Source organism: Microcaecilia unicolor, chromosome 7 (genome assembly GCF_901765095.1).
Source record: "Microcaecilia unicolor chromosome 7, aMicUni1.1, whole genome shotgun sequence".
NCBI classification, from domain to species: domain Eukaryota; kingdom Metazoa; phylum Chordata; class Amphibia; order Gymnophiona; family Siphonopidae; genus Microcaecilia; species Microcaecilia unicolor.
The window spans coordinates 105,494,670-105,510,035 of NC_044037.1; the positions used below are offsets into that span (position 1 = coordinate 105,494,670).

The 15,366-nt window shown below is 45.3% G+C and overlaps 1 protein-coding gene across 4 annotated transcripts in view; it reads right to left on the bottom strand.

The window, feature by feature from the left end:
* Positions 1 to 15,366, bottom strand: part of LOC115474203 (nuclear fragile X mental retardation-interacting protein 2-like) — a 36,335-nt gene that overhangs the window by 11,623 nt on the left and 9,346 nt on the right. For 3 of the 4 annotated variants that reach the window (XM_030209565.1, XM_030209567.1, XM_030209566.1), the window contains exon 2: positions 6,493 to 6,921. The exons of the other annotated variant lie outside the window; for it this stretch is intronic. In XM_030209565.1, coding sequence (XP_030065425.1) covers positions 6,493 to 6,610 — 118 coding nt within the window. In that variant the 5' untranslated portion in view covers positions 6,611 to 6,921. The remainder of the gene's footprint in view (positions 1 to 6,492; positions 6,922 to 15,366) is intronic. 4 annotated transcript variants of the gene reach the window in all.

A 15,366-nucleotide genomic window follows, 5' to 3' on the forward strand; every position in this document is an offset into this window, starting at 1 on the left:
TCCATTTTATCTTACTTTTTATTTAGAAAACAGCTGAAGGCTTTTTTTTTTCTATTTTCAGAGATTGATTTAGTTTAATTTTTAGATTGTATTACTTTTAAGGGGACTGTTTTGTAATTCCATATGATTGAGGTGCTTTTCTTGTAATCCGCAATGAATCCTGTGGAGATAGCGGAATATAAGTTATGAATGGAATTCCCTACACGTATGGCCAGGGGGAGTCTGAAATATCTGGGTATTAGATTAGCACCAGACTTACAAACCATGTATCAGCTTAACATAAGAGAGAAGTCAGAAAGTATTTAAAAACTATGCAACAAAATGGAATGACATACCGCTATCTCTTAAGGGTAGATGTGACCTATAAGATGGTGATGGTGCCCAAATATTGGATCCATTACAGATGGTACCTTTTTGGGTGTTTCAGAGAGAGGAGAAATTTTACAAAAGATACGTTGTAGACATTTTTGCATAAATGAAAGAACCCTAGGCTTAGTTATAAAAAGTTGACACTTGACAGGGAAGGGAAGATATAGGGAATTTGATGGGGGAAGTTTTGATACTCTCCTGGAAACTTAACCAAGTGATTTCAGGACCCTGGATTGTATGACCCTACTGCATTTACCCAACAAAAGTGGGATGGATAGAACACATGGGTTCTTACATTCCTTTCACTGGGCATGGGGATTGTGGCATACACACTGGCAACTCTCTCTCTCTCTCTCCCCCCCCCCGAGTGCCCTCTTTCTTGGCTATCAGGGATAACCTGAGTTTCCAGTGGGCTCATGATTTCAATTACAGATGCAACAAGGGTATCAAACAGTGAGAGATTTATTAGCACTCTTGTAGGATATATTCCCCACATTTGAGTGTGTTAAACAAAAGTGACGAATTCCTAATACATCTTCTACATTACCTGCAAATTCACCATTACTGGGGGGACTTGAAAAGAAGGCAGAAAGTATATGTTTAAAACTTGGAGAAGGTAGGGGTCAAAAGTCATTTTGTGGCTTGGATTCAATCCTTATACTGAAAGCAGTTACCTGTCTCCACATTAATGGGACATATACTAAAAAGCATTTGAGCTTTATCAAGGGACCCACCAGGGGTGTGTTCCTTCCCCTCTCTTATTTTCTTTGTCCATGGAACATTTCACACATGTCAGGGACCATTAAGGCACTGGACGTGTTGTTTTAGTACAGGAAATTTATATGATCTTGTAATTTGTGGACAATGTCCTTTTTACAATCACGGATCTGATACGATCCCTCCCCTCTAGGGAAACAAGCCTTGGAACAGTTTGGCCAAGTACCGGACTTTAAAACAAATATGGGGAAATCAGAAGTTTTTAACATTACATTGGGGAACCATGAACTAGATCAATTAAAAGGGGAGTTACCCATTTCAGTGGGCCAAGACTTCTTTAAGATATCTGGGACTTCAGATTACAGCATAACCTGAGCAACTGCTCAACTATCCCCCATTCTTGAAAACTATATGGGGGGATCTGGAACAGTGGGAAGGTCTTGTTCTCATGGTTTGGTAAGAACAGTGCTGTCAAAATGATAGTCCTTCCCAAATTGTTATATTTATTTACAGCACTCTCTATCTAGCTGCCTAAAACATTCTTCTGGTAATTACATAAAAAAAGTATCTGCGTATATTTAGAGCTGCAAGCCAACTGAGGTATGAAGAGAAGTGTAATTTTGGCTTTGGAATCCCGGTTTGGGGGGGGGGGGGGGGGGAGTACACCAGTTCCTAATTTTCAAATATATTATAGAGCACTGCAATTTTGCATTCTCTGACTGGCAGATGGGTTTTAAAAACATGTGACATGGTAGGGATACTGCTTTAGGAGTAATTCCCTGGCTAATGCCCACAGAGATGAGGAGGTTGTTGTACAGAGCTAATTCTTATATTCGGCTGGTCCTGGTGATTTGGTGAGCTCATTTCAAAAGACAGTACTTTCAATCCACACATATCACTTATGCTTGTAAGTTTCCCCCTGGCCAGGACAATCTGACATATAAAGTTTGGGCAGGAAGAGGGCTGGCCACTTTGGGACAATTAGCGGAGGATGATCAAGTGGTAGACTTTGACAAATATGGGTTACCACAATGGAAGGTATTTCAATATAGACAAGTGCAAGACTTCTTACAATTATGAGCACTAGGTCGGTTAAAAGGGGAGAAGTATCTCCTTAAAAAAGCACTACGACAGGAAATGGGGGGGGGGGGGGGGGGAGCATCTCTAGGCTTTATGCTGCACTGTTAACTCAGGGGGGCTCTATCGAATATGTTGCTGTGTAGAAACAAGAACTAGGTCAGCACTATGAAAAGAAAGACTGGGAAAGAATTTTTTAGATGCAACTCTGAATTTCGACTGAAACTGATCTGGTTGAAAATGGCTATAAGATACTGTATTTCTGGTGCAGCCAAACAACAAAGTCACAGCGAAGGCGACATAATAAATGATGCCAAAAAACATCTACTGGACTACAGGAAAGTTCACAGCAAAGGTTTTATTGAGTCGTGTTTCGGCTGCTCAGGCCTGCATCAGGAGTCCCTGCGAGCTGTTGCTAAAATGGTTTCTGGAATGGTGTAGAAATCTTCTAATCACGTACAGTTAGAGAACTTTTGTCCCAAGGGTACGCTGTCACAATGGAACAAGCGTCGTCTCAATAACATCAAAACCACGATTAGAAGATTTCTACACCATTCTAGAAACAACTCACAGGGCCTCCTGATGCAGGCCTGAGCAGCCGAAACACGACTTGTGCCGAGTCCAGATTTTACCAATAAAACCTTTGCTGTGAACTTTCCTGTAGTCCAGTAGAAGTTTCTTGGCATCATCTATTCTGTCTCCTTCGCTGTGCCTTTGTTCTTTGGCTTGACCAGTGTGGAGGTTTGTTTTCTCCTGTTTGTCGCCCGCATATTTCTGGTACTACACACACATGCAGGATTTATGAAGTGTATGGATGGGGAAATCAGGATGTTGGAGGGGACTGGGGAGAGGGCCACCTTTTAAAAAAAAATATCAAACATAGAAAAGGCAAGTGACCGTACTCACTTGCAAATGCGCAGTAGAGACTTCCCTCTCTGTCCCGCCCCCGCGTCAAGACATGATGATGAGGGGAGGGGGCCGGGACAGAGAGGGAAACTGCGCGGAAGTGGAGGGAGGGAACCGCTGACGTCGCTACCGCTACCGCCCCCCCCCCCCGGAGTCGCCACCACCCCCCCCTTCACCCGGCCCGGGCCCTCTCTTCGTTATTCAACTTACAGCAGCGCCCGTTTTAACATTCCAATACGCGCCCGTTTTAACAGGCTTAACGGCTAGTACATATATATGGTAGCAATCTCCTAAAGTGCAAGTTTTCTGGGACCAAGTATTTGAAATGACTACTGAGATCTTACACAGGGAACTGACCAAAAGCAAAGACTGTTTGCTAAATATAGCCCCCCCCCTCCCTCCCAGACTGTGATCCAAAGAGAAAAGCTGGTTTATTTATTTATTAGGATTTATTTACCGCATTTTTGAAGGAATTCACTCACAGCGGTGTACAGTTGCTTATATATTGTGACAGCAAGCAGATGGACACTGGCCAGCTTTTGGAAGCAACCAGACACTCCTGACAAGAAAAAAGCCGTAATCAAACTGGACTATGTGTATTTGATGTCTCAGCTAATAGCGCTACAAAGGTGCTGGCTCCCAAGTTTTATACAATTCTTGGAACCTTATGAGAGATGGAGAGGCTTCCAAGTAGAATAAGATTTTACTGGAAAATAACACAGTAACATAGTAGATGAAGGCAGAAAAAGACTTGCATAGTCCATCCAGTCTGCCCAACAAGATAAACTCATATGTGCTACTTTTTGTGTATACCTTACCTTGATTTGTATCTGCCACTTTCAGGGCACAGACCGTAGAAGCCTGCCCAGCACTAGCCCCGCCTCCCAACCACCAGCCCCGCCTCCCACCACTGGCTCTGCCACCCATTCTTGGTTGTAAAGCTATCATTTGCCTCGCTGTTTAAAAAAAAAAAAAAAAAAAAGGAAACGCTATGACTTGAATTGTACTAGATTGGTTGCAAGGTTTATCACAAAACTCAAAAAATTTAAAGAAAGGGGGGGGGGGGGGGGGGGGAGTAAAAAGCTAGAGATAATGGTGCCCAATTTTCCTGTAACAAAAATTTTCACTGGCAAGAGAATGTCTACAACATTAGCAAAATTCGCCCCTTCCTCTCTGAATACACTACCAGAACCCTTATCCAAACCCTTGTCACCTCTCGCTTGGATTAATGCAATTTGCTTCTCACTGGTCTTCCGCTCAGCCATCTCTCTCCTCTCCAGTCTGTACAAAATTCTGCGGCACGACTTATTTTCCACCAAAATTGTTTTACCCACACTAGCCCACTCCTCAAGTCACTTCACCGGCTCCCTGTCCGCTTCTGCATACAGTTCAAACTTCTCTGACCTTTAAATGCATCCATTCTGCTGCCCCCCATTACCTCTCCTCTCTCATCTCTCCCTACATTCCACCCCGTAATCTCCGCTCGCTGGACAAATCTCTCGTCGTCCCCCTTCTCCTCCACTGCTAATTCCAGGCTTCGTTCCTTTTCCCTTGCAGCACACCTTATGCCTGGAATGGACTTCCTGAGCCTGTACGCCTAGCTCCATCTCTACCTGTTTTCAAATCCATGCTGAAAACCCACCTTTTCACCACTGCTTTTGGCTCCTAACCATTACTCAATTCCCCTATCCATGTTCCTTCTCACCCAGTACTTTCCTCGCCCTTAATTGTCTTGTCTGTCTATTTTTAGATTGTAAGCTCTATCAAGCAGGGACTGTCTCTCTGTGTCAGGTGTTCAGCGCTGCGTGCGTCTGGTAGTGCTATACAAATGTTAATAATAAAGGTGGTTAGCTTAGTGGAGTTAAAAATGGACCTGGACAGCTTCCTAAAGAAAAAGTCCATAGACCATTATTAAATTGACTTGGGGAAAATCCGCTGCTTATTTCTGGGACTAGCCGTTGAGCCCGTAAAAACGGGCTAGTAAAGGAGGGGGGGGGGGGGGGGTTTGAAAGGCCCCCTCCCGGAGTTGCCGCCCTCCCCCCCCCCCGGAGTCCCCTCCGCCACCCCTCCACCCGGGCCGGGTACCTGGCTTCACTATTCAAACCGCCGGAACGCAGCACACAGCTCATCTGAGCTGCCATCGGCCTTCCTTCTTCTCTGCGTGTGTTCCGCTCTCGTGTGACGTAATGTCGGCGAGGGCGGGACACAGGCAGGGAAGGAAGGCCAACGGCGTTACGGCAGCTCAGATGAGCTGTGTGCTGCGTTCCGGCGGTTTGAATAGTGAAGCCAGGTACCTGGCCTGGGTGGAGGATGGGTGGCGGCGGCGACTCCGGGTGGGTGGGGGGAGCGGTAGCGGCAACCCTGGGAGGGGGGAGCGGTGGCGACGGCTGTTCCCTCACTTGCAGGTGCGCAGGTTCCCTCTCTGTCACGCCCCCGTCATCACGTATTGACGCGGGGGCGGGACAGAGAGGGTCTCTACTGCGCATTTGCGAGTGAGTACGCCGCTTGCCATTTATATGTTTGATAAGCAGCATAAAATGTATTGAGCTTTTTTGGGATCTTGCCAGGTATTTGTGACCTGGGATTGGCCACTGTTGGAAACAGGATGCTGGGCTTGATGGACCTTTGGTCTGTCCCAGTGTGGCAATACTTATGTACTTAAATATTAAACACGAGGCTGGGAAGGAGATAAATCAAGGAGTAAGGTAAGAAAGCAGTTATAGAAGAGATGCAAGAACCAGTCTTTCTCAGCAGAGGCAGAAATGCTATCAGGACTGGAGAAATGCCTCAGTAGTGGGGAAGCAAAGGGGTTAAACCAAAGCCTGAGCAGGGTCTGCAGTATCATATGTGTTGCAGTTGTTCAGTACAACATCTGTACTTTTGGATTTTGCTGCTTATGTACTGTTTCTATCAGTTATCAATAAATAAAGTTAAAAAACCCACCATCTCTGTAAATGTTACTTGAAAGTATGTGTACCTTTTGACAAGTTTCTACCGTAGGGGGTCCTTTCACGAAGCTCCAGGAAAAGGCAGGTCTTTCTTTTAAAGAAATGGCAGTGTGGCATGTGAAGCACTTGCCACATGTCCATTTCGGGGGGGGGGGGGGGGGGGAAGAGCACTTACCGCCACTCATTAAGGGCTCTCGCGCTAACCAGACAGCACACACTACCCGATTACCGCTGGGTACACACCGGTGTCACAAAAATTAAAATATTTTTGTAGCGCTGGAAATGGAATGTGATGGGGATGGGAACTCCTGCTGCGGTAGCCCGGCAGTACTTCTGTTTCAGCACGTTGTAAAAGACCCCCTAGGTTGTTTCAGTTGGATGCACAGGAAGCTCTCTTTTTTTTTTTCTCCACAACGCACATGCTTTCAGTGGCTCCTCAAACCGCACCCCACCCTATTTTTCACAAGCCTCATACCTGATTTGGTCCTGATCCGGCCCTCTGCCTCACTCTTGTAATATTTCTCCTTCTTGCGACTCGGCCACAGCTCCTGGGGGTTCATATTCTCATCGCTGGCAACAATGCCCTTCTGCATAATCTATTTTGTATTTTCAAATATCTTGCTTTTTCCACAAATATTTAAAAACTAAAAATAAATAAAAATGTACTCAGGTGATTTCTTAATGTTAATAGAAAAGAAATGTCTTTTGAATGGGGAAAAATAGTGTGTGTATACACAACACAGGGTCAGCTTTTATTTATTTTTTGTTTTAAAGGTCTAGGTAAAGGTTTTTGCGTCTTGGCTTGGAGGGGATGCGAGACTGCTGTTGCTCTTCTTTCTGATTTTCCTTTTTCTTGAATACAGCTGATGATGTCATGTGAAAATAATGTGTAACTTGGAGATACCTGCAGGAGACATATACAAAGTAACCAAAAATAATCCAGTGTAACCAAATCTACAGGACCTTAACAGACAACCAATACTACTCCCTAGATCATAAAGGATCATCCTTTTCAATGGCCAAGATTTGAAGGAAATACTAAATAAAGTTCTCAGGTTCAGTGACTGGTGCTAGGAAGAGAGGAGGAGAATGGGGTATGAAAGGGGATCAGAGAAAAATGAAATGAGAAGGAATCTCAGGGAAGAGAGACAGAAAAATAGGCGACAGAAGGAACAGGAGAAAAAGAGAGAAAATGGTATGGCTAAATTGGGAGAGTAGATCCACTTTTTCACAGCCACCCTCCCACTGCCTAATTTCTTCAGTTACACACATACACACAGCCCCTTCCAATGTCTCACTTTCCTGCCCCTCTGATCCCCTTGCTTTCTCTTGGAGTCTCTCTTCACTTACATACACACACTCTCCATACTCTCCAATCCCTTCACTCGTTTACGCTCTATATCTCCATCTGATTCAAGGATGCCCCCCACCTCCATTGTCTCATTGACATGCACACTCCACATCTTTATTGACTTCTGATCTCATCTTTTCAGTGGCAGCTCCTGTTTTATGGACACCTTACCATTGGAATTGCATTCGATGTCAAATACGCTCAAGCAAGCATTTCCAACTATCGGACACTTACGTGTAATCATTTTTTTTTGCCAGTGATAGCTATATGAATCTCTTAGGTATGTTTATTATGTTTTATTTTACAGTGTATTATTTCAATTGTATTTTATGCTTTATGCTATTTTAGTTTAGTTATTGATAGTGTATTTAGTGTTGAGATAATTACGCATGTATGTTGTTGTCCACACTGTTCTTTTACAAATAGTGAGCTACAAATTTCTAACATAAATAACTCCCACCTTCCTCTCACTCATTCATAGACCTTAAATAAAAAAATTTCTCCCCTTCTCCTGTTTAGATCATTAGCCAGCCTTTTGGTCAGCAAAGCTTTCCTGTTCTTCACTGGCAGCAGAGCAGGATTAACCCTTTCGCAGGCTATAGGGAAACAAGTGTGTTGTCCCGCCCACTCCTCCTGTTGTAATATAACTATATTTTAACTTTCATAACCAGGACTGACTACAGAGGAGGAAGCAGAAGCACTGCTCACTGACTCTTCCTACAGACTAGAGGACACTGCACAGGGGACAGACAGAAGTGGCTCTGCTCCCACCCCTAACTTCTTTCTGCCAGCAGCCTGGGCAAAAAAATCTGCCTTGGGAGCCACTGAACTATCACATCTACACAAGCCTCTTTATGCCTTCCCAATTTGGTAATTTAGAAGTAACCAGCCTCAAGCTGCTTCTCCTTCCCCTGGAGCCCAGAACCAGAGTGGCACATTGATGAACTTCACACAGTTAAAACCATGACATGATAGACCCAGGCTGAAGGTAAAGAGTTAAGTGGCCTGAGTTACCGCTGCTGCCATTTTTAAAATTGCCAAATTGGGGAAGGAGTCACATGATGCTGTGAGAAGTGTCGGGTGTGCTGCTGGCGAGCTGCTTGGGGAATCCCCCCCCCCCCATCCACTTTAATTGACATCACCAGATTTAAAAGTCATGACTGGATGATATAAATTTCTTACCAGCTGTTGTGTGGACAGATATTTAACCCACTTGGCCAACCAGAGGGCTTCCAGACAAAGGCACAATCGTGGCCGGGCGGCCTCACAATCATTGGGCCTGTCGGAGTTCATTCTTGAACAGAGGCGGTTGTGAAAGCACTTGGCTTGCGCTTTACACAGCTCTCCAACCAGATCGCAGGGGTTACCCAATTTACCTGAGAACTGACCCGTTAGACAGGAGAGGTGGAATGTCACGTGTCTGAGGTACAGGATATTCTACAGGCCCATATTGCGGACCTGGAGTGGCTGGAAGAGCTGACGTGGCCCAGCAGCAGAAAACAGAAGACCAGGAGAATAGGGCCCGCTGGGATAACCTGCGGTTTGTAGGCTTTCCAAAGTCTGTTCCAGAGTCTTCTCTTAGAGTGACCTTACAGACTTGGCTCTTGGCCCAGTTCCCACAGGTGGTGGGAGGCAATCCCATCCATTTGAACAGGGCTCATCGCGTGGAAAGGACAAGGCCATAGCGGACAAACTGAATGAATTCTCTACTTCTGTCTTTATGGAACAAAATATAAGAGATCTGCCTGTACCAGAAATGGTTTTCAAGGGTGATGATGCGAAGGAACTGAAAGGACAAGGGTTCTCAAAGAGCTCAAGCATGAAATTGCTGATCTGCTGTTAGTAATATATAATCTGTCGTTAAAATCATCCGTAGTATCTGAAGATTGGAGGATGACCAATGTGACACCGATTTCTTGAAAAGGGTTCTCGGGATGATCCGGGAGATTACAGACCGATAAGCCTGAAGTTGGAGCCGGGCAAAATAGTGGAAACTATTATAAAGAATAAAATTATAGAATTCGTAGACAAACATGGTTTAATGGGACAGAGTCAGCATGTGTTCAGCCAAGGGAAGTCTTGCCTCACCTATTTGCTTCACTTCTTTGAAGGAATGAATAAACATGTTGATAACGGTGAGCGGATTGATGTAGTGTATCTTGATTTTCAGAAAGCTTTTGATAAAGTTCCTCTTGAGAGGCTCCTGAGAAAAGTAATGAGTCATGCGATAGGAGGCAAGGTTCAGGTGTGGATTAGGAATTGGTTATTGGACAGAAAACAGAGGGGGGAGTTAAATGGTCATTTCTCTCAATGAAGGATGAACAGTGGAGTGCCACAGGGATCTGTATTGGGACCGGTGCTATTCAATATATTTATAAATGATATGGAAATTGAAACGACGAGTGAGATTATACAAGGTGATGTACATTGGAAAGAATAATCCGAATCATAGTTACCTGATGCTAGGATCCACCTTGGGATCAGCACTCAAGAAAAATATCTAGGTGTCATTGTAGATCCCTGATGGCGAACCTATGACACGTGTGTCAGCACTGACACACGTAGCCATTATCGATGACACGCGGTGCCGCCGCAGTGTGGTCCACCCTCCCTCCTCGCTCCCGGAAACTAACCTTAAAGCCTCCTTTCATGTCGCAGCAAGCAGCAGCAGGGCAGGCCACTCCTTCCTTCCGTGTCCTGACCTCGCCTGACGTAACGTCCGCGAGGGCGGAGCACAGAAGGAAGGAGGAGAGGTGTGCCCTGCTGCTGCAACGTGAAAAGAGGCTTTAAGGTTAGTTCCGGGCCCGGTAGCAGTGATTTTTCTTGAAGTGACACACCACCCGAGTTATGCTTGTTTTTTTTGGTGAATTTTGACACACCAAGCTCAAAAGGTTGCCCATCACTGTTGTAGATAATACACTAAAATCTTGTGCTCGGTGTGTGGCGACAGCCAAAAAAGCAAACAGGATGCATTCAGTTCTGGTCACTGTATTTCAAAAATGATATACTCGAATTAGAAAAGGTTCAAAGAGTGGCCAAAATTATAAGGGGGATGGAACTCCTCTCATATGAGGAAAGGCTAAAGAGGTTTGGACTCTTCAGCTTAAAAAACAGAAGGATGAAGGGAGATATGATTGAGGTCTACAAAATCCTGGAGTGGTGTAGAATGAGTAGAAGTAAATCAATTTTTTATTAGTTCCAAAAGTACAACTAGGGACACTCGAGGAAGTTACATGGAAATACTTTTAAAACAAATAGGAGGAAATATTTTTTCACTGAACAAATAGTTAAGCTCTGGAACTCTTTGCTGGAGGATGTGGTAACAGCGGTTAGCGTATCTGGGTTTAAAAAAGATTTGGACAAATTCCTGGAGGAAAAGTGCATAGTCTGCTTGGCCCGGGACTGGTAGCATGGAATGTTGTTGCTAATTGGGTTTCTGCCCTGTACTTGTGATCTGGCTTGGCCACTGTTTGGAAAACAGGATACTGGGCTAAATGGACGATTGGTCTGACTCAGTATGGCTACTCTTATGTTCTTTCCCCTTTCGGTGTAATGAATAGTCCTCTCAGGCCTCGTACCATCTCGTGGAATGTTTTTGGATTTCCTCGCCAGTTAAGTGCTCTAAGATTTTGACACAGCTCAATCACCACAAAGATTTGACTGCTTGTTTACAAGAGACTAAGCTTTCTGATGAAGAACATGCCAATTGCGGCAGCACTGTTGGTGAATGTTTCTACGCCTCATCAGGGTGCAGATGGAGCGGCGTGGCAGTTCTGAAAAATAGGGCCTGCCCTGCCAAACTAAGCTGGTGGCAAAAGATGGTGTGTGTGTGTGTGTGTGGGGTTGCTACTTAGTGATCCACATAAATGATCAGGGTCATAAGTTTTATCTCTGTGCTGTGTATGGTCCTAATTCTTATGACACCCAATTTTTTTGAGCTCTTGGTGTCCCTTGGGCTACAACACACAGATGTACTTTGGATCATGGCTGGCGACTTTAACTAGGTGCTGGATCGCACCCTGGACAGGTCTTCACCTTGAGCTAGTCCACGGCGGGATGGTAAGGGTTTGCCCCTTCTATATAGGGTGTTAGATCTTCTGGGCCCCTGGCTTCTGTTACATCCATCCACTAGAGATTATACACATTTGTCCAAAGTTCATCATAAGTGGTTGCGGATAGATTATGCCTTGATATTGCAGTTTTGGTTTTCTCATGTGCGGGGAGCAGAGATACAGTGGGGGAAATAAGTATTTGATCCCTTGCTGATTTTGTAAGTTTGCCCACTGACAAAGACATGAGCAGCCCATAATTGAAGGGTAGGTTATTGGTAACAGTGAGAGATAGCACATCACAAATTAAATCCGGAAAATCACATTGTGGAAAGTATATGAATTTATTTGCATTCTGCAGAGGGAAATAAGTATTTGATCCCCCACCAACCAGTAAGAGATCTGGCCCCTACAGACCAGGTAGATGCTCCAAATCAACTCGTTACCTGCATGACAGACAGCTGTCGGCAATGGTCACCTGTATGAAAGACACCTGTCCACAGACTCAGTGAATCAGTCAGACTCTAACCTCTACAAAATGGCCAAGAGCAAGGAGCTGTCTAAGGATGTCAGGGACAAGATCATACACCTGCACAAGGCTGGAATGGGCTACAAAACCATCAGTAAGACGCTGGGCGAGAAGGAGACAACTGTTGGTGCCATAGTAAGAAAATGGAAGAAGTACAAAATGACTGTCAATCGACAAAGATCTGGGGCTCCACGCAAAATCTCACCTCGTGGGGTATCCTTGATCATGAGGAAGGTTAGAAATCAGCCTACAACTACAAGGGGGGAACTTGTCAATGATCTCAAGGCAGCTGGGACCACTGTCACCACGAAAACCATTGGTAACACATTACGACATAACGGATTGCAATCCTGCAGTGCCCGCAAGGTCCCCCTGCTCCGGAAGGCACATGTGACGGCCCATCTGAAGTTTGCCAGTGAACACCTGGATGATGCCGAGAGTGATTGGGAGAAGGTGCTGTGGTCAGATGAGACAAAAATTGAGCTCTTTGGCATGAACTCAACTCGCCGTGTTTGGAGGAAGAGAAATGCTGCCTATGACCCAAAGAACACCGTCCCCACTGTCAAGCATGGAGGTGGAAATGTTATGTTTTGGGGGTGTTTCTCTGCTAAGGGCACAGGACTACTTCACCGCATCAATGGGAGAATGGATGGGGCCATGTACCGTACAATTCTGAGTGACAACCTCCTTCCCTCCGCCAGGGCCTTAAAAATGGGTCGTGGCTGGGTCTTCCAGCACGACAATGACCCAAAACATACAGCTAAGGCAACAAAGGAGTGGCTCAGGAAGAAGCACATTAGGGTCATGGAGTGGCCTAGCCAGTCACCAGACCTTAATCCCATTGAAAACTTATGGAGGGAGCTGAAGCTGCGAGTTGCCAAGCGACAGCCCAGAACTCTTAATGATTTAGAGATGATCTGCAAAGAGGAGTGGACCAAAATTCCTCCTGACATGTGTGCAAACCTCATCATCAACTACAGAAGACGTCTGACCGCTGTGCTTGCCAACAAGGGTTTTGCCACCAAGTATTAGGTCTTGTTTGCCAGAGGGATCAAATACTTATTTCCCTCTGCAGAATGCAAATAAATTCATATACTTTCCAAAATGTGATTTTCCGGATTTAATTTGTGATGTGCTATCTCTCACTGTTACCAATAACCTACCCTTCAATTATGGGCTGCTCATGTCTTTGTCAGTGGGCAAACTTACAAAATCAGCAAGGGATCAAATACTTATTTCCCCCACTGTAGGTCTGATAGAGGTTTCTGACCATTCCCTGGTTTGGTTGGACTTTAACCACCTGGGGGCGACAATCAGGGCCTGGCGTTTTCCCTCCTATTATTAATTGGGATTTATTAACCACCTTTATGAAGAGATTAGATTCATCCAAGGCAGTGATTTAGCACAGGATAGGGACTTCCAGGCCCATTTGCGGGATAAGTGAGAGTTGTATATGGATACTAATGCATAACAAAGAGTCCCCTATCTTGTTTTGAGAAGCGTTCAAGGCTGTGTTGAGGGGGGAGGTGACTGCCTGTGTGCCCTGTCTAAAAGATTATCACAAGGGATAGTTCAAATTAGAAAAGGATTATCGAGAAGCCAAGCGTGCTTTTATTCAACAGCCCTCGGTTACCACTCAGGATGCCATGATGGCCTCTCTGGTGGCCCTGAATTCACTCAGTCATGAACAAACAAAAAAATGATTTTTTTTGGCGTCAATTTCAATTCCATCACTATGGAAATAATTCCAGTAAATGATTTGCCCATGTGGCCTGGACCTGGTCGCTCAGGCAATTTGTCTCCACTCTTTTGATGGCAAAGGGAACCCGGGTCCATTGCCCCCAGAACATTGCACAGGTTTTTTTTATGACTGTTTCTCTAAAATGTACGCCACTGACCAAAGTGATCAGGTTCCCCAGCTTAATGAATACTTGGAGAACTTGAGCCTTCCCAGTTTGCCACCAACAAGACAACAGTTGGGGGCGCCCTTACATGTCCTGAAGTCCAGAACATCATAAAACCGTTGGCTACAGAACTGTTCTGGGCCCCTATGGTTTTTCCACTGAATATTACAAAATATTGTTCCCTCAGATGAGTGGCCCTTTGGTAGCCTATTATGACTCAATGGTCGCATGGGGTTATTTTTCCCCCAACACTAATAAAGCATTAATAACTTTGCTTCCTAAACTAGAATCTTTCTGGCCGATATCTATCTGGTAGCTATTAACATCTTGGCCCGGGTGCTCGCTGATCAAATAGCCCCTCATATTCCCTCTTTAGTGCGCTTTGTTCGGGACAGCCAGTCCATCCTAACTGTAAGGAAGGTCCTCCTCTATTGCAGACAGTCAAGCAGGAACCGTTGTTACTGGTCAGCCTGGACGGTGAAAAAAGCATTTGATCAGGTGCACTGGGATTGCCTATTTCAGGTACTGGCTTAAGTGGGTATAAGAACAGCCATACTGGGTCAAACCAATGGTCCATCTAGCCCGCTATCCTGTTTCCAACAGTGGCCAATCCAGGTCACAAGTACCTGGCAGAAACCCAAGGAGGGGTGGTTTCTTCAGGCCATAACTACTTTGTATCAGGGGCCTACTGCTGCACTGCTAGTTAATGGGACCTAGACCCCAGCATCTGTGGTTCAGAAGGGCACTCGCCAAGGGTGCCCCCTATCCCAGTGGCATAGCTTGGGGGGGGGGGGGGGAGCAGTCACTCCTCCAAACAGATTTTAGGTGAAAGTAGCACCTATGCCACTAACTTTTTCTCCCAGCTGCTGCCTTCTTCAGTCCCCAGCAGCCTGGAGGAACCACAAGCTTCCCTTCTCTGACTCACGCCGCTGGCTCGACTTGGCAGCAACAAAATGAAACAATACGCTGGGTCACAGCTCTATGCGCAGCACAGCCGCCTCTGCCAATTTCCCTCCTCCACCCCCCCCCCCTCAAGATGTTTGGGAGGGAGCAGAGCACAGAAAGGAAACCGGCAGAGGCGCAAGAGATTCACATAGGGCTATGGCCCTGCACACGGCTTCCTTTTTGTTGCAGCCAAGTTGGGGAGGCAGCAGAATGAACAAGGAGCTTGACATTAAAAAGCTGAAGCCATTAGGTAGGTCTCCCTTTCCCTCTTCTCTGCGCAGCCATTATCATTTACCCAAAACAAAGCAAGCAAATCTAGGAGCTGCTCTATCCAAGTTGTCATTTTTTTTTTATTGTTGGTAGCATTTTTATTTGATTTCACTTATATTTTTAAACATGCCGGCTTGTGCAGCATACGGATGTTCCCAACATTTTAAATCGTGTCTTTTGGAGGGGCTGGTTATAGGGATTCCCTGTATTTGTGCAGAGAATGTTTTTTTTTTCCCACCTAGTAAAGAAGCGCCTGATTCTCATAACACGATGTCTGTTTTGGTGGCCAACAATCAGACTT